Consider the following 20,302-nt stretch of genomic DNA (forward strand, 5'->3'; position numbering starts at 1 on the left):
CCCACCCTATGTTGGATTCCTATGATTCTGTTCAGATATCTTTTTCCCCAAAGTGACTTTCGGATGATCTGGCTCATTAAGCACCTGGAGTAAATATGTTTTGTTTTGTTGCAGATGTTGAGGATGCAGAAAGTTGGTATGGAAGGCCAATGCCAAAAGAAAGAGCAGATGCAATTATCAAATTAATTGAGAGCCAGATACAGACCAACAAAATTCTTGTACCATTGCCCCCTATTGAGGACTCACCTCAAATTAACATCATGGATATATATATATATGACTTCTCCCCCTGTTTACGTAGCTGATGACATGGTAGGCAAAAATGTAGAATATTGAATAACATCATATACATTCATCATGGTTTTTTTCTAATACACAAGAATATTCATTAGTTAGTAGACAATAATGGAATTTGACTGATGGTTATAAGTTGTAAAGATAATATGCCTTTTCTTATTAACTCTGACTTTCTTCTTGTTTTAGCTGGGTAGGTTGATTGTTTTAAGGAAGTTTTTGTTTATTTTTTTTGAAATAAGGTCTCAACTACAACTCAGGCTAGACTTGAACTCATTCTCCTTCTTGAGTTCTGAAGTTACAAGTGTTAACCATCATACTTTTAATTCTGAAGGAAACTCTTGGTAAATCAAATTTATTAAAGATAACAATTTATAGTTCTATAAAGTAGTAACTTCCTTCTAAGTGTACTCTCAAGAAACTCTAACCATTTGACTCTTTATTTAAGGTGTCTACTCAAAGAGCATGTGGTTTGGCTCTGGCTAAACTGGGCCATGAAAATGACAGAGTTATTGTGCTGGATAGTGACACCAAAAACTGCAATTTTTCTGATATATTCAAGAAAGAACACCCAGAAAGATTCATCCAGTGTTATATTGCTGAACAAAACATGGTGAGTGTATCATGCAGGTCTGTTGAGTCCTTTCTCATTAAGCTATCAGTAGTCTATGAAAGGCTTTGTACAGAAACATTCCAGGGAAACAATAGTAGTTACCTAAAGTCAAAGAGGTGGTTTCCATGTCTTATGGACAGGGTGTATGTAAACTGCCCAACACCTTCTGGATATCTTATTCATACAGATAGAAGGCAGCAGGCTGACCGCTCTAGATCTGAAGTGTCCTGAGCTCCCTAGTAGCCCTTTCTGTCCCATCTAGCCTAAACTATATAATTTTACAGTCACCAAGAGACACATTAAGGAACTACCAGATCTATGTGAGTTTAAGGTCAGCCTGAAGTGTAGTGAGTACCTGGTCAGCCAGTTCAACATAGTGAGACACTGTCTCAAGCAATTTCTTGTAATTAAAAAATACCAGTACTTTAAAATTGTCAAAGAATTAAAAAGAAAGAATACAAATAGTCAAAGTTAGCACCCAGGGTAAATCTGTTCTGCTTATCTGTGCCTCTTTCTCTACCCAGAATGATAAATATGCAACATTCTTTTTTGTTTGTTTGGGAGTGGGGAGGTTGAGACAGGGTTTCTCTGTGTAGCCTTGTATATCATGGAACTCATTCTATAGACCAGGCTGGCCTCAAACTCAGACATTTGCTTGCCTCTTGACTCATGAGTGCTGAGATTAAAGGTGTGTACCACCACCACCTGGTCCTGCACCTTTTTAAGAGAAAGGAATTGATGCCAGGAAGCCCTTAGAACTCTAAAACCAAGACTTACCCACGTAGATAATGATAGCTTTCTCTTATCTTTACATTGTAGAGGCTAAAAACAACTCTGACAACCACAATGGGTTCTTTTGGGTTTTTGTTTGTTAGACAAAGAACTAGACTAGCAGAGCTCATGTGAATTTTGTATTCTGAAACAAGTAGTTTCCAATGTTTTTTAAAAATGAGTTGCAGTGTTGAAAATTCAGAGGATTTTACATAAAATCCAAATTTCTAGATTCTCTTGGAGAGTAGAAATTTCCCGTGGGTTGGCATTCCCTCATGATGGCCATTGGCTGGAGTCAAGCATCATTCCTGTTTAGATGATTATTCCCAGCCAGCTCTTTGGGGTGCTGTACACTCTATGCTCGCTCTTTCTTTTTCTTTCTTCCTTCCTTCCTTCCTTTCTTTCTTTCTTTCTTTCTTTCTTTTTTTTGGCTTTTTGAGACAGGGTTTCTCTATGTAGCCCTGGCTGTCCTGGAACTCACTCTGTAGACCAGGCTGGCCTCGAACTCAGAAATCCGCCTGCCTCTGCCTCCCAAGTGCTGGGATTAAAGGCGTGCACCACCACTGCCCGGCAAATTTAAGGATTTTTTTTATACTCTTTCTTTTATAGCATTTTTCTAACCCACCAGTGCTGGAATTTAAGCATACTTTTTAAGTAATAAGTCATCACAGTTATAAAAATATGTATGCTCATTCTTGGATCTTTTCAGTTTGTTTTTTATTATGGTGCTATGGATTGAACTTAGGACCTTACAGAAGCAAGGCAAGTGCTCTACCACTAAGTGTTCTACCACAGCTGCTCTTTTCATTAAAAAAAAAAAAAGAGGTTCAATCCTTTTTTTCTTTTTTTTATTGGATGTTTTATTTACATTTCATATGTTGTCCCCTTACCCCATCCCCCACCCACCCAAGAAACCCCTATCCCCTCACCCCTCCTCCTTCTTCTCTGTGGATGTAACCCCTACCTACCCCCCCAACTCCCATCTCCCTACCTTCAAATTCCCCCCCCCCCGGGGTGTCCAGCCTTCATGAGGCCAAGGATCTCTTCTCCCACCTATGCCCAGCAGGGCCCTCTGCTCTTATGTATACAGCTGAAGCCATGGATCCCTCCCTAAGTGCTCCCAGGCTGGTGGTTTAGACCCTGGGAGCTGTGGTTGGTTGGTATTGTTGCTCTCCTCGTGGGGCCACAAACCCTTTCAGCTCCAATGGTCTTCACTCTAACTCCTCCATTGGGAACCCCATGATCAGTTCAATGGCTAGTTGTGAGCACCTGCCTCTGAATATGTCAGACTCTTGCAGACCTCTGAGGAGACATCCATATCAGGCTCTTATCAGCATGCACTTCCTGACTTCCACATCAGCATCTACCTTTGGTGACTGCACATGGGATGGATACTCACGTGGAATGGTCTTCAGACGGCCCCTCCTTCAGTTTCTGTCCCTCACTTTGTCTCCATAGTTGCTCCCATGAGTATTTTGTTGCTCCATCTAAGGAGGACCAAATCACCCCCATTTGGTCTTCCTTCTTCATGAGCTTCATGTGGCCTGTGAGTTGAATCTTGGGCATTTCAAGGTAATGGGCTAATATCCGATAATCAGTGAGTGAATACCATGTGTGTTCTTTTGTGATTGGCTTACCTCACTCAGGATGATAATTTCTAGTTCCATCCATTTACCTAGGAAACTCTCTGATTCATTGTTTTTAATAGCTGAGTAATACTCCATTGTGTAAATATACCACATTTTTTGAATCCATTCCTCAGTTGAAGGACATCTGGGTTCTTTCCAGCTCCTGGCTATTATAAATAAGGCTGCTATGAACATAGTTGAGCATATGTCCTTGTTATATGTTAGAGCATCTTCTGGGTATATGCCTAGGAGTGGTATAGCTGGATCCTCAGGTAATGGTATGTCTATGTCCAATTTTCTGAGGAACCGCCAGACTGATTTCCAAAGTGGTTGCACCATCTTGCAGTCCCACCAACAATGGAGGAGTGTTCCTCTTTCTCCACACCTTCGACAGCATCTACTATCACCTGAGTTTTTAATCTTAGCCATTCTGACTGGTGTGAGATGGAATCTCAGGGTTGTTTTGATTTGCATTTCCCTGACGACTAAGGATACCGAACATTTCTTTAGGTGCTTCTCGGCCATTAGAGTTTCTTCTGTTGAAAATTCTTTGTTAAGCTCTATACCCCATTTTTAATAGGGTTATTTGGTTGTCTGGAGTCTACTTTCTTGAGTTCTTTGTATAGATTGGATATTAGCTTTTGTGCAGGGTCGAGGGCAGCGGCATGAGCGGCGGGTGTCCAGGACACCGCGGCTCAGAGAGAGCGGGTGGGGTGCGGAGCAGCCGGCTCCAGCTCTGAGACTGGGAAGCCGCGGCTGCAGCTGCGCAAGGCTCTGGCAGGAGCGGGCAGACTGGAGGATCTGCCTCTGTCCCAGCTTCCAAAGGCAGGCAAGTGTTACAGCTCTTTCGGTTCCCTCTTTCTGAGGTCAGCTCGGGAGTGCCCGCAGCAGGAAGAGTGTTACAGCTCTGCTCGCAGGGAGGAGAGACGTGTTGTCATCCTTTGAAATGCGCAGGATAGCCGGTGACTGGCGAGGAATTGCGAAAAAGCACTCTGACAGCGGGAAGGTCTCACACCACACAACGCCTTTACTTTTGAGCTTCGGGGGATATATATAGTTTTCAGGGGAGAGCAGGTAGCTTCTATTGGTTTGGTTTGAGAGCTTGGGAATGCCTTATTTGCATGGAGGTGTTATTCCTACATGATCAAGGCCATGGACCTCTCCGTGGGAGGGGCTGTGGGGAGCAGAAGCTAAGAGAGCCATATGGCTTTGGGAAAGTTCGAAGCGGCCTCCTGTCCTACTGGTACTCTTCAGACCAAGGTTCCCAGGGCTTCAGATCTTTCTGCCAAGCTTTCTGGCTTTTTCTCATAGCCCACTACCCCACAATTAGCCCTCTATCAGATGTAGGATTGATAAAGATATTTTCCCAATTTGTTGGTTGTCGTTTTGTCCTATTGACAGTGTCCTTTGACTTACAGAAACTTTGCAATTTAATGAAGTCCCATTTGTCAATTCTTGATCTTAGAGCATATGCCACTGGTGTTCTGTTCAGGAACTTTTCCCCTGTGCCCAAGTATTCGAGGCTCTTCCCCACCTTCTCTTCTATTAGTTTCAGTGTATCTGGTTTTATGTGGATGTCCCTTATCCACTTGGACTTGAGCTTTGTATAAGGAGATAAGAATGGATCAATTTTCATTCTTCTACATGTTGTCCTCCAGTTGAACCAGCACCATTTGTTGAAAATGCTGTCTTTTTTCCACTGGAGAGTTTTAGCTCCTTTGTCAAAGATCAAGTGACCATAGGTGTGTGGGTTCATTTCTGGGTCTTCAATTCTATTCCATTGATCTTCCTGCCTGTCTCTGTACCAATACCATGTAGTTTTTATCACTATTGCTCTGTAGTACAGCTTGAGGTCAGGGATGGTGATTCCTCCAGAAGTTCTTTTATTGTTGAGAATAGTTTTCGCTATCCTGGGTTTTTTGTTATTCCAAATGAATTTGAGAATTTCCTTTTCTAACTCTGTGAAGAATTGAGTTGGGATTTTAATGGGAATTGCATTGAATCTGTAGATTGCTTTTGGCAAGATGGCCATTTTTATTATATTAATCCTGCCAACCCATGAGCATGGGAGTTCTTTCCATCTTCTGAGATCTTCTTCGATTTCTTTCCTCAGGGACTTGAAGTTCTTGTCATACAGGTCTTTCACTTGCTTGGTTAGATTCACACCAAGGTATTTTATATTATTGGCAACTATTGTGAAGGGTGTCATTTCCCTAATTTCTTTTTCAGTCTGTTTATCTTTCATGTAGAGGAAGGCTACTGGTTTGTTTGAGTTGATTTTATAACCAGCCACTTTGCTGAAGTTGTTTATCAGGTTTAGGAGTTCTCTGGTGGAAGTTTTGGGGTCACTTAAGTATACTATAATATCATCTGCAAATAGTGATATTTTCACTTCTTCCTTTCCTATTTGTATCCCTTTGACCTCCTTGAGTTGCCTAATTCCTCTGGCTAGTACTTCCAGTACTATATTGAATAGGTAGGGGGAAAGTGGGCAGCCTTGTCTAGTCCCTGATCTTAGTGGGATTGCTTCAAGTTTCTCTCCATTTAGCTTGATGTTGGCTACTGGTTTGCTGTAAATTGCTTTTACTATGTTTAGGTAGGGGCCTTGAATTCCTGATCTTTCCAAGACTTTTATCATGAAGGGATGTTGAATTTTGTCAAATGCTTTCTCAGCATCTAGTGAGATGATCATGTGGTTTTTTTTTCCTTTGAGTTTGTTTATATAGTGGATTACATTGATGGATTTCTGAATATTGAACCATCCCTGCATTCCTAGGATAAAACCTATTTGATCATGATGGATGATTGTTTTGATGTGTTCTTGGATTCGGTTTGCTAGAATTTTATTGAGTATTTTTGCATCGATGTTTGTAAGGGAGATTGGTCTGAAGTTCTCTTTCTTTTTCGGGTCTTTGTGGGGTTTGGGTATGAGTGTAATTGTAGCTTCATAGAACGAATTGGGTAGTGCTCCTTCTGTTCCTATTTTGTGGAATAGTTTGAAGAGAATTGGTATTTGCACAATATCTTCAATTCTTTTTTTTTTTTCTAAATTGAACTCCCTATCAAAAAAGTTTGCTGGTATGATTGCTTCATTCATTATTTCAGTCAACAGCCATTTGTTTAGGGCCTCTCTTTGGTAGGTCTCCAGCTAGGAATGATTATTTCAAATTGTTTTCTGTTTGATCTGAAAGTTTTATACTCCAAAATGCCATCCACTATAAAATTAAGGTGGGTGTAAACATGTCTTTTTGACAGTTTGTTGGAACCAACAGTTTGTTGGCTCCAGTTAGCTGGAGGGTGGTTGGCAGAGAGACAGTGGGAAAAGAGGCCATGGGTCCTTTCTCAGTATCTTGATTTTGGAACCAGCCACAGCCACCATCCCCTTGGCAAGTTCCGATTTGCTTCCAGAGAAGGTCATATCCTAGTTCAAAGCCTTCTAGAGTATATGAACCTGGAGTGTCTGCCAAAGAAGAGGTAAAGAATAACAGTATAAAGTGGAAAACCATTAATGTGCACATCAGGGGCTGGAGAGATGACTTGGCCAAAACATCCAATACCAGTGCTTGGCAACAGCCTGTAACTCCAGCTCCAGGGAATCTTGTGGTCTCTTTTGGCCTCCATGGGCACCCAAACACGCACACACACACACACGGAGGGGTGTAACATGTAATTTTTAAAAAATTATTGATTCCAGCGGCCAGCTACTAAGCGAACCAAATCAGTTCCCCCTCTCCCTAGAACGCCTAGAGCTGGCCAATTGTGTTCCTCAGGCCAACCCCCGTGGATGGTCTGTGGAATGCCAACAACACTCCAGTCTCATTCAGCTTCCTCTAGCCTCAAGAAAGGAAAACACTAGAGACTTATATTTATACCAGCCAGATTTATATCAGTAAATCTCCAACCCCAATATGCCCATGCAAAGTACACACAAGTCAGTTAATATGAATACAAGCTGCACGCCTAGGTTGGGCAAATATACCCTATACTACTCTATTGTCCAGCTATGAAATCCCTAGCTACTTGCAGCTCCTCCAGGCCACGTGGGTCTGCTCCATCTTTTACCTCTTCTTCCTCCATCATCTTCTCCCTCTGTCCTCCTCATCTTTTCTTTCTCTATCTGTCCCTCTCTAAAACTTTCAGCTCCACCTTTTCCTTCCACTGCCCAATCACAGGTTCTAGCCTTTATTTGTCCATTTAAGATTTTACCTGACATCACCAGAGTATGTGATGCCTCCTCATCAGGGCACCCCTCTTGAGGGAGTAGAAAATACAAACAGCAGTCCACAGCAGAAGAGGGCAAAGGGAGGGGAGAGACAGAGATTTTTTTAATTGTACAAATCAGACACAGTCTCCCAGATCCAGTGGCCCAAAGAGGAAGGATGAACACAGAACTTGGAGAACTCACTGTGTACACCCATCAACAAGAGGTGTGCATACTCCAGCAACCTTCATGAGGCAGCAGGACTGGTCCTATTATATCACAGAAATCTGGAGCATTGTGTCAAAGAGAGTTGATTTGTTCTAAATACTAGTAAGAGGTCAACTGTGATGCCTCTCAAGGTCAAGAGACCACTTGGAAAGATTTTAACTTTAGGGTTTTCATGGCAATGGAGGCCTAGGTAAAGTAGGCCATGGAGAAAATGGAGATGATGACTAGATGAGTTTTTGATAATTTTTCTGTGAAGTAGAACCAATTAGGGACAGTTTCTGGAAGGAAAGGTAAGGTGGAATGGGAAAGTGGAGATAGGAGGTATTGACACATAATTGAATGGCAACAGATGATTTTAAAAAAAGTGAGAAATTGTTGAAAGGGAGGGAGTCATAGGACTAGAGACACCACCTAGTAAGAAGTTTGGGATCCAGGATGAGCATTAGGTAAACTATCCATAAGGTGTAGGTCAGGGGATAGACAAGCCGATGACAGACAATACATTTCTTTCTTAACTTGGTTTCTAGAAGGTATGGGGTATGTATACCACCAGAGGTGAGTAAGAAAAGTCCAAGAAAGAGACATGCTAAGACTGCAAAAATGTTGACCATGAAATAGAAGGAGTTACATCATGTAGTCTCTGTGCTTTAATGGGGGAAGGGATGAAGCCAAACTCTGCTTCCTGTTCTTTGTTTTTTAGGTGAATGTGGCTCTAGGATGTGCCACCCATGACCGGACCATTGCTTTTGCTTGTACCTTTGCTGCCTTTTTCACCCGAGCATTTGATCAGATCCGAGTGGGAGCCATCTCTCAAATCAACATCAACCTTATTGGTTACCATTGTGGGGTATCTACTGGTATGTTTTCTGAACATTGTCATATTGATGGCTTTGTTTAGTCATTGCATTTTCTTACTGTTCACTAAAGGGATTTATTTTCAAAAAGTTGTATTGTGTTTTAGGTGTTTCAGGTACTCTGAATACCAATCCAGATGAGGCATATTAGTATTAAGTACCCATTCAGGCATTGAGAAATACTTGCCTGCAGTCTTTTCTGAAACTTAGCATATACCAAATCTGAGTAAAGATAACACATCCCAAAATTGTTTTCTATCCTCTGTGTGGTCACAAACTAATTGGAATAAGCAGCATGGGTAGAGGGAAAGGAGGATTGTGAGCAACTGAACATATATTTAGGTAGAAGCAGAGCAAGATTGCTGTTCTACTTTTTTGTATTGTGAGGTTGTGATCTTTGAGGAATATGATGCAGGAAATTATGCTGATGAAAACTTAATTTTAGTATCAGTAACCTGCCAGGAATTGCTGGAAACTGAAAGGTCTGAAAAAGGATTGAAGAAAGGTAATTAGCAAGAGGGTAGAAAACTAAAAGTTGGCCCTGATAAAGCAAAAAAAAAATGTTGCTGACAATAGAAGGATCTGGAACTATATAAAAAGCAAAAAGGCAAGTATCTAGGAGTTTCTTAGTTAACAGATGGACTCCTGCTCATGAATTACAGAAATTGCATAGGAAAAATAAGTCAGATATTTTTGTACATTCAGGAACCAACCATATAAATGGCTGGGTCCCTGGGAGAACTTAACTGTAGAAAGCAGGTCTGGCTGGAGCTTGGAGTAGAAACAACTAGATGAGTGAAACTGAGGCACAGATGGTATCCAAGGGAGCAAAGATAGCTGAGAGATAAGGCAACTGAGACATAGAAGCACTGTAGTATGGACAGGAATAGCAGCCTGAGTAAGGGCCCTAGAATCTTCAACCAGAATTGGATTCAGTGAAAATTTGAAAATCAGGACAGCCTTCAGAAACTGGTGAATCTATCATATAAAGAGGATCTGGTTTTCTGAGGTTAGACAGTTGTCCTAGGGAACACAGTATACATAGGACACTCCTTTTCCAAGCCTGAAAGATGTAGGCTGATTCTCTGTACATTGTGATTTCTGTATACTGATCCCATATATTCAAGGACATCCTTAGTTACAGCAGCATCCTAGGGTATCCCAAACGTATGTTATTCAATATTTGACTGGCAAAATTAATAAGACACTTGAGTGTGAAAAAGTCTGATTCCTTGAGAGTGAAAAGTAGAATGAGCTAGAGAGACAATACTTTGGGAAGCTCTTAAGGAGAGGAGGACACAGGATCAGAGACTGGTATGGCTGGGTAGGGCTGACTCAGAGAGGGCATTGGGTTAACTTGGACAGGAGTAGTACTGTGTGGCTAGCCAACTGATTACTGAACTGAAAGATCACTTGCTAACCTAACCCAGAATATTTTAGTGATCTTTCAAGGAAGATGGATATGTAAAGGCTCAATATAAATTACAGCAAGTGTTTACCATGCAAGGTTTTGCTGCAGTTCAGGGTACTATGGAGCAGTAAGAGTAGCTGCTTCTCAAGAACGATAGAAGGAGTTGAGAGTGGGTTCCTGGTAGGGTTGTATTCATGCTTTTGTTGGTCTGTGATTTTTCTCAGGTGATGACAACCATATGGCCCTGGAAGACCTGGCCATGTTCCGAGCAATTCCCAATTGTGTTGTTTTTTATCCAAGTGATGCCATCTCCACAGAGCATGCTGTTTTCTTAGCAGCCAATACTAAGGTATGTTTAAAAGATACCAGATCAGTCAGAAAATGCTTCTGGACTCTACTAGAAGTTTTGAACTGATGACAGTTTTGTTTTGTTTTGTTTTGCTAGCATAAAATAAAAAATTTGGTGCTAGAAGCTGAGGATGTGAATCAGTTGCTAGCATATTTATGTAGCATGCATGAGGCCCTGGATTTGATCCTCTGTACCGTATAAACTGGTCATGGAGGTACATACCTAAATAGCATTTAGGAGATGGAGCCTGAAAGGTCAAATTTTCAAGGTCATATTCAGCTATATCAATCAGCCAGTCTGGGATGCATGAAACCCTATCTCAAAAAAAAAAAAGACAGCTTTTACAACAACATGTGACTATGTACATGAATGTATTGGGATTGTAAAACACTCAAATGAAAGCTTAGTATAGGGCTAGAGATATGGCTCAGTGGATAAATAACTACACAAGTGAAAGGACCAGAATTCAGGTCTCTAGTACTCACATAAAAAACTGGACAGGGATCCAGATGTAGTGATTCACGTCTTTAATCCTAGTACTTGAGCTTGAAAATGTGTGCATTCAGGTTGACAAAGTTATATTTATACCTTCTCATTGAAAATAACTGGATCACTTCATATTCACATGTTTAAAGTCTATTGATGGATGAATCATTACTAACTATATTGTGGTAAAATTAATTTCTGATGTATTTTGAGCTTTCGTGTCAACACAAGTCAATGCCTCTGCCTGACTTTTTGTTCCATGAGAACAGGAAAAGTCAATGCATATTTTAGAAATCTTCCCAAACCAAAAGATGTGACAAAATAGAAAACTTATCACTGAGGACATCACTAGGGTCCTGCTTGAGAGAACCTGTGTCTGTAGCAAAGTCAAATGTTGTACTGGCTGGTTTTGTGTGTCAACTTGACACAAGCTAGAGTCAGCAGAGAGAAAACAGACCCAGTTGAGGAAATGCCTCCATATGATTGAGCTGTAAAGCATTTTCACCATTATTGATTAATGAGAAAGGGCCCAGCCCATTGTGGATGAGGTCATCCCTGAGCTGGTTGTCCTAGGTCTAAGACAGTAGGCTGAGCAAGTCATGGGAAGAAGGCAATACACACACACACACACACACACACACACTCATGGCCTCTGTATCAGCTCATGCTGCCAGATTTCATCCCTGTTTGACTTCTTGTCCTGACTTCCTTCAGTGATGGGCTGTGATCAAAACATATAAGTCAAATAAACACGTTCATCCCCAACTTGCTTTTTAGTTGTGATATTTCATCAATAGAAACCCTGACTAAGACAAATGTGTAACCTGTTCACTGGTAGTTGAGCTTCTCCTTCACTCCAGAGTATGCATTTTGTTGTTAGTATGTTCACGCAGCTGGGCAGTGGTGATGCACAGCTTTGATCCTAACATTCAGGAGACAAAGGCAGATGAATCTCTGTGAGTTCAAGGCCAGCCTGGTCTACAAAGCAAGTCTCAGGACAGAAACCTTGCCTTGAAAAAAAAAAAGGAAAGAAAAAAAGAACTGTTCATTTCTCTTTTCTAGTGTTAGATGGCTTATTACTTGGAAATTTATGGTTTGGCTTAATTTTTTTATTTTGAGATTATAACATAATTATAATATTCCTCCCTTCTCTTAACTTTCTCCAAGTCCTCCCAAATATCCCTCCTTGCTCGCTTTCAAATTCATGGCCTCTTTATTCATTAATTGGTGTGTGTTGGGGTATGTGTGTGTTCTCGCATGCTATTTGTAAATATAACCTGCTCATAATGCTACTTGTACATTTATGTTTTCAGAGCTGGACATTTGGTGTTCTCTTCCTGGAGAAGACTTATTTCTCCCATTCTCAACATTCCTTAGTTACCTGTAGTACTCTGTATAGGGTTGAGACATCCTCCTGGGCCTCCCCACCCACATCCATGTTAGCTTGTCTATTATCATTGTCCATGTTTAGCTCATGTTTAGGCAGGCATATTGGTAAGACTTTATGTGTGTAGCTTCTAACATTCCTAGGAGACATAGTCTCATGGCACACTCCATGTTCCTCTGGTTCTTACAATCTTTACAGATTGTAAGATTTACTCTTTCTCAGTGTTCCCTGAAGTTTACATTTGGGAGCATTTTATAGTAGTGTCCATTGGGATCAGGCTCCACAAGCTCTGCAGTTTGATTGGCTGTATTTTTCTGTAATGATCTCCATCTGTTGCAGTTTGATTTTCTTAACTGTGGTTTCTGGTTTGCATTCATGCCACAGGAAATGTGCTTCATTCGTACCAGCCAAGCAGAAACTGCAGTTATTTACACCACTCAAGAAACTTTTCAGATTTGACAGGCTAAGGTAAGGGCATAAGTTTTCCGTATTGTCCAGTATCCATTTTATAAAGAGAGCCATTCTAACCCTTACATGATGTGTTTTGGTCACTTTTCCTTTACTAAGTCTGCTGAGATCTTTGCCCGCTGGATCTGTACTTCTTTCCAAATGGAGTCTCTTTTTTGTATTTTGTTTTGAGACAGTATCTCATTATGTATCCCAGGCTGGCCTCAAACCTGGAAACCTCCTGCCTTACCCTTCCATGGGCAGGGGATGATAGACATGTGGCAGCACACCCAGCTTTGTTGAATCCTTTTATAACAGAAGGGTTTGTTTCATTTTTGTGGTGCTAGAGATTGAGATTAGGTCCTTATGCATGCTAGGCTCTCTCTCTCTATCTCTCTATCTCTCTATCTCTCTATCTATCTCTGTCTCTATCTCTATCTCTATCTCTATCTCTATCTCTATCTCTATCTCTATCTCTATCTCTGGGTACATTGCCAGCCAATTTTTCCCCATTTGTATTTACTAACTGTATGTGTTTGTGTGTGGCAGGTACATCACTGTATGCAGGTGTCCCAGGCTTTCTTCGACATCTCTGCTTGGCTGTGAGGGCCCCAGGCTGACAATAGTATTCAGATAACAGTGTTTCTTTATGCATTGAAATTCATCCAATCTGAATTGACATGCAGGTGTGGAGGTCACAGGACTATCTTGGGATGTGATTGATTCTCTCTTCTCACCATGTGGGTCTAATGAATACAACTCAGGTCATCAGGCCTGATGGCCAGCACCTTTACCTGCTGAGCTGTCTAGACTATACAATTGTCAGTCCTTTCTTAAAGTTTTATTTTAAAATAAAGTCTCACAAAATTGCTTATGCTGCCCTTAAGCTTGAAATATTTCTGCCTCTGGTTTCTGAGTGACTGGGAATACTGCACCTGGCTTTTAGGTGAATTAATTTATGAATAAATTTGTTGGCATTAAGTCAAAAGCAAAGTATCTTTGAGAAGACTTTCCATAGTAACCATATTTTGTTTCATTGGCGCTATACCAGGTTGTCCGCTGTAGTGACAATGACAAGGTCATAGTTATTGGAGCAGGAGTCACTCTGCATAAAGCCCTAGTGGCTGCTGATGAGCTCTCTAAAGAAGGTCAGTTGATTGTGAAAACATTGAAGTTATTAGCAGGAACAAGTAGAATGTCACCTATGTGATATACTCGGACTGATCTCTGCCTCCTGAGTGATGGAATTAAAGTCATGTACTGCCACCATCACCCAGCTGTCTCTGTTTCTTAAACTAAGCTGATATTATTTTTCTCCAGATATCTCTGTCCGTGTCATTGACTTATTTACCATTAAACCTCTTGACATTGTCACCATCATTTCCAATGCAAAAGCCACAGGTGGCCGAATTATCACTGTGGAGGATCACTATCCAGAAGGTAGGTTGGGTACTTTAGATATGCTTTTGCAAGTTTGTTTTAGTAGAAAGTGTTTTTGTTTTGCTTGACTGTAGATATACCGTGTTCTCTAAATAGCCTACCATTAGTTCGGTATACCTTTGTTAGGATTCTTACAAGTGCATCCATGTAGGGGCCTCTCAGCCATCTAGAGTGGTTTCTTGAGCATGGATGTACTTTCTGTGTCCTTATCATAGAGCCCAGTCAACTAGGGTGAGTCAGTAGCAGCACTGAGGTGGCTAATTGAGCAATAGACAGGAAAATAATCACAACACTTCTACAACTTCATTTGAGTTTTGAATTATTAATAGTTTACTCCCAAGCCCCTTAAAAAACTAGCTTCTCCTAGGCAGTGGTGGCACACACCTTTAATATAGCACTCAGACAAAGACAAGGTAGATCTTTGAGCTTGAAATCAGCTGGATCTATATAGCATGTTCCAGATCTGCTGGGATACATAGACCTGTCTCAAAAACAACTAGATCTTTGCAAACAAAACAGCAAGTGGCAAAAAAATAAAGAGTACTTCGGGGAGATAAGCCTGGGCTATGTTTGGGCCTAGAAAAATAGGTAGGAGAGATAACATTCTGTTTTTATTACACACAGCCCTAAGACCATATCTCATTAGGTATTTCTCTGGAAGGGCTCCCAAATCCAGCATGAAAGTGTGAGAACCTCTGGTAGAGATGGGAGAAATATATGCCCCCATGAAGAGTACAAAGAACACTTCCTACAAAGACCATGTCTGCCAAAGGGTACACATAATTAATGATAGGGCACCTCATGATTCTATTGAAAATTAATGTGTTAAGAGTTTTACCAGACATTTGTACCAAAATTTACCTGATTCTTGGCAGAAAATGGGCAGTTGTTGTAGTCTGCATTGTTTGTACACATAGCCCAGGCACAAAGGCTACCACCCTATGAAGAGGGAGAAGTAATAGCAGTGAAGAACACTTGTACCAGCCAAAGACCACCCTATCACTAGCTATGTGTACAAACAATGCAGGGTACAACAAGATATGGAATTAGAAATGAGAACTCTCTAAGTCAGTTGAAGTATGACTATTTGAGTAAATCAATGAGTAGTGAAGTACTTTGCCCTGAGAGCAACAGATTTAAAAGTCTATATCACACAATTTTTAAGGTTTACTAGCTGTTTGAAAAAAAAAAGTCAATATCGTTTGTTTTTGTAGGTGGCATTGGAGGAGCTGTTTGTGCAGCAGTCTCCATGGAGCCTAACATTGTGGTTCAACAGCTGGCAGTGATGGATGTGCCTCGGAGTGGAAGATGCAATGAAGCACTAGATTTTTCAGGAATCAGTTCCAGACACATTATTGTAGCTGTGAAATGCATCTTAATGAATTAAATTAGCTGTTGGCTTTGGTCTTAGAAGACTAGCCTTTTCTCTGTATGTTTATGCTTGTGCCAAAACCATCATTAAGATAGAAATGATTGTGCTTTGTTCTCCTTAAAGGCAAAACCAGTTAACACCTTTGTTCCACATTCAGAAATTCTAATTTCCCTTTAATCTGATTACACATACAAATATCACTATTTTAACCACCAAAGTGGGTCATAAAATTTATAATGGCAGAATAGCTAACAAGATTACCACCTGACACTGAATTTTCTCTTAAGACTGAATATAAATGGATTAAGAAGCAATGTAGAAGTGACAGTTTAAAAGTATTTCTTTCATAAGTAAAGCAAATGTGTGTTGAATTGTAGTCCTCAGCCCACCTTTCACAGAACTAGACCCCTGAAATACCTAGTGCTTTTCAACTTGAGTTACCATGTATACTGCCTTCCTACCTGCAGGTTCCTGAGTTATGTGTAACTTCAGATGCTCTTGATTTTTCTCTGATGTTTCCCTTTATATCCCCTCCACAGTTCACAGGTTGATGAACAGAACAAAAGCAGTTATGATGACTTGTGCTGTTGTGATGACTGTTCTGTGAATACATAAGGACACTTGGTTGCCACACTATGCTGTTTGATGTTAATAAAGCATTTCAAAACTAATTATTCAGTCTGTGCCTTCTATAAGATTTAGATCCCTCTTGCAGTAGTCTTAAGGAAGGGATTTCTATCTCAACCAGACAAAGCCATGGTCCCTGACATTAAACCTAGGATGGGGTGATAGGCTGCAGACTAGGCCACTCATTGTAAAATAATATACCCTTGAAAATCTACCCTAGTCAAGTCCTTTCATCATCTGGAATATAAGCTGGGACTGAATTTCAAAGCATACTGGATGTCACATTATTATTCTCATTAAATGGACATTGGGAATTTGGGGAGGCATGACCACATTGCTTCTGGATTTGTGCAACAATATATGGTAGAGATTTAACCTGGAGTAGGTATCATTAGAGCCTGCTCATTCTAGTCCAACCCCTACTCCACTGATTGGGTGTCCTGCTCTGTAAAAGGAAAATCATAAAGACTGAAAAAGTGGGCTGCAGTGATGGCTCAGTAGTTACTTTGCTTCCAGGTTTGGTTCCTAACACCTACATCAGGTGTTTCACAACTGACTATAACCCAAGTTCTGAGAAATCTGACACTTCTGGTCTCTGCCACACACATGTGGCATACATTCACAAACATACCATACATATCTTAAGTAAAATCTTTAAATGACTGGGTGTGATGACACATGCCTTTAAGCCAAGCACTTAGGAGGCAAAGGCATGAAGTCTTGAGTTTCAGGACACTCGTCTACATAGTGAGGCACAGGCCAGCCAAGGCTAAGTAGTAAGACTCTATCTTAAAAGAAAAAAAAATGCAGGACAGTGGTGGCTCGTGACTAAATCCCAGCACTTAGGAGGCAAATGCTCATGGGTCTCTGTAAATTCAAGGCCAGCCTTGTCTAAAAAGAGTTCCTGGACAGCTAGATTACACATAGAAACCTTGTCTTAGGGGGAAGGAAAAAATTTGAGATTATTTACTGATCATCACAGTAGTTTTGGAAAATAAATTTTGCTGGGTACTGTGACACTTAAAATCCTAGCACTTAGGAGGATAATAAGTTTGAGGTCATTTCAGCAATATAGTGACTTGGAGGCCAACCTATACTACTGTCTCAAAACATTTTTACCTCATTTCCCCATCTTAGGGTAATCACTTTCTCATACAATTTACTCCTTTTAAAGCATACAGTTCAGAAGGTTTTATGTACTCAGAGTTAATTTTAGAATACTGATATTTCCCAAACTCTATACCCATTTCCCCTCCCAGCTTGTAGCAATCACTGATTTGTTTTTGTCTGGATTACACTTTTTGAGAGGATATTTTATAAAAATTGAATCAATATATATGCTTTTTGTGTCTGGCTTTCAAAAAACATAGTGCTTTTTGTATATATGTACATGAACATGTAAGCTAGAGGACAAACGTTGGTAGTATTCCTCTTGATGCACACCATCTACCATTTTTGGCCTGGAGCTCACCAATTAAGCTAGGTTGGCTAGCCAGTAAACTCCAGGGATCCACCTGTCTCTGTCTTCCCGGTGCTGGGATTATCAAAGGGGAATAAGCTAGTCTGATTTGTTTTGCATGAGTTCTGGGGAATCAAACTCAAATCCTTGCTACCATAAGGCAAGCACTACATACTGAACCACCTCTCAAGTCTCAAGTGTAATGTTTTTGATACTATTGTTTGTCCTATGGGGTTAACCATCCTCTTCAGCTTCTTCAGTCCTTCCCCTAACTCTTCCATTGAGTTTGCCAGGCTCAGTCTGATGGTTGTCTGTGAGTATCGCATCTGTCTTAGTCAGGTGCTGGTAGAGCCTCTCAGAGGACAGCCATACCAGGCTCCTGTCTATAAGCACATCTTGGCATCAGCAATAGTGTCAGAGTTTGGGAATGGATCGCACAATAAGGCAGTCTCTGGACGGCCTTTCCTTCAGCCTCTGTTCCATTTTTGTTCCTGCATTTCCTTTAGACAGGGACAGTTCTGTGTTAAAAATTTTGAGATGGAGCAAGGCAGTGGTGGTGCATGCCTTTAATCCCAGCACTTGGGAGGCAGAGGCAGGCAGATTTCTGAGTTCAAGGCCAACCTGGTCTACAGAGTGAGTTCCAGGACAGCCAGGACTACACAGAGAAACCTTGTCTCAAGAAAAAAAAAATTGTGATGTGTGGGTGGCCCCACGCCGCCACTGAGGACCATGTCTATTTATAGGAGGTGGTCTCTTCAGAAGACTTCAGGAGATGGAAAGATCTCCCATGCTCATGGATCGGTAGAATTAATATAGTAAAAATGGCCATCTTGCTGAAAGCAATCTACAGATTCAATGCAATCCCCATCAAAATTCCAACTTAATTATTCATAGAGATAAAAAAAAGCAATTTTTAAATTAATTTGGAATAACAAAAAAGCCAGGATAGGGAAAAAAAACCTCAACAATAAAATAACTTCTAGGAGAATACCTCAAGCTGTACTACAGAACGATAGTTGTTAGACTTTAGCGCACAGCTTAGAACAGACAACACCAGACCAAATGGTTCCAAAGGGGAGGGGATTTATTCAGGGCAGAGGGCAAAGGTAGGGAGAGAAACGGGAGAAGATGATGGAGAAAGAGGAGAGAGGAGAGAAGTGGAGGCCGGCCATGATCACGTGGAGAGAGGGGGAAGGGAAGGGAGGAAGAGCGAGGAGAAGCTAGAGGCAAGACAGTAAGAGAGTAAGAGAGAGAGGAAGCAAGCAGCCTCTTTTATAGCGGGCATGCCTACTTGGCGGTTGCCAGGTAACTGTGGGGAGGAGCATACCTGGGTGTTGCCAGATAACTGTGGAGGTGGTGTTTAGACAGAATACTAACATTCCCCCATTTTTGTTTAATTAAAAAAGAAAAAATTAGAAAGAGGTGACAGTGAAGCAGGAATAGGGTCATTGTGTTATCTGGCTACTTCCTGCTGGCATTGGGCGCGACGTGTCTTTAGGGGGAACCTGGAAGAATGGGTATGGAGGATATTTGTCCGGTCTTAGGAGAGCTGACTGTTTCCTGCTGTCCAGGGTCTATGGAGCGAGCCATCTGAGGATAGGTCAGAAGGAACAGGTCCAGTAGAAGCAGCTGTGTGTGTGACAGGAGATGGAGCATCTGGAGGTTGCTTCTCTGGAGCTGTTTTGGGTGTGCCTGGACTTGACAAGATCTAGATGGCGTCTATTTGGTCCATGAGAGGTAGATCTGAGTGGGTTTCCTGTAGCTTATAAGTTTACAAAAGAGATAACAGCATGAGTTAACAACACGAGCAGTCTTTAAGATGAACCTTTGCTGGATCGTATAGTGGAATGTTTTATCAGTTAGGCAAGTTTATAGGAACTCAGATAATATTAGGACAGTGGCATAGCAAGAAAAGGAAATATAAAGCATTTAATTGATGGCAACTGAGTTTAGGTAATGAAGTAACAGATAATGTCTGTGAAAGCTTAGCTGTCAATGTAGTCAGAAGTCTGAGAAAGAGTAAACAATAATCTACCAGGTATATATTATTTTTAAAAATGTCAGAGTCCACTAGCCAACAGTTCCCATGGTCTCCATAGTCTCTCGGGTGAAGTCAGTTTGGCTTCCAAGCACAGAAGATGCAGGGCTTTTTTCTGTGGAATGGATACTCGTGACTTGAGAAATGACTTACCTTGATTTGACTTAGCTAAGTTATTTGACTCAGAAGAGCATCCAGTCTAGCCCACTATATCATCACATTCAATCCAGGCTGTATCTTCTAGGTGTCCGGTATCCAAGTCTTCTGAAACCATCTTGGGTCAACTGTTAGAGGCTTTGGGAATTCTGTCGGCCATAAACTTAAAAAATACTATCAGCAGACTTCTGACAAGATTGAGAGCCTTAAGGATTGGTTGTAACTGAATAGAATTTAATAGCAGTAGTAAAAATCTATCAAGACAGAGCCTGTCTTATCCTGTCTTAAGTAACTTTGGCGGGTTGTGTAGTAGAGAAAAGCACATTTTTGTATTAGCAAAGAAACATTTGGCTAGGACCAGAATAAGAAAGCTGGATCATATGGCTGATGGGGGGTTGGGTGGGAGCGGCAGCAGGGCAGGACTTCTTGCTTGTGCCAGAAGTTGCTGCCCAGTGTCTCTGGTGGCTAGAGTTTGCAGTGGGCAAGGAAAAGCAAGCGTGTCCCATATCACAGCGTTCATGTTAGTTGTTTTTGTAGTGGA

General features: G+C 41.1%; 1 protein-coding gene across 1 annotated transcript in view; it reads left to right on the forward strand.

The window, feature by feature from the left end:
* Positions 1-15,496, forward strand: part of Tktl1 (transketolase like 1) — a 28,065-nt gene extending 12,569 nt beyond the window's left edge. The window contains 9 exon segments of the mRNA XM_028784620.1: positions 115-266; positions 268-312; positions 743-907; positions 8,436-8,592; positions 10,225-10,349; positions 12,607-12,690; positions 13,721-13,817; positions 13,990-14,109; positions 15,324-15,496. Coding sequence (XP_028640453.1) covers positions 115-266; positions 268-312; positions 743-907; positions 8,436-8,592; positions 10,225-10,349; positions 12,607-12,690; positions 13,721-13,817; positions 13,990-14,109; positions 15,324-15,496 — 1,118 coding nt within the window.
* The last annotated feature ends 4,806 nt before the right edge of the window (positions 15,497-20,302 follow it).

The sequence above is a fragment of the Grammomys surdaster genome, unplaced genomic scaffold (genome assembly GCF_004785775.1).
Source record: "Grammomys surdaster isolate TR1022 unplaced genomic scaffold, NIH_TR_1.0 124511, whole genome shotgun sequence".
NCBI classification, from domain to species: Eukaryota; Metazoa; Chordata; class Mammalia; order Rodentia; family Muridae; genus Grammomys; species Grammomys surdaster.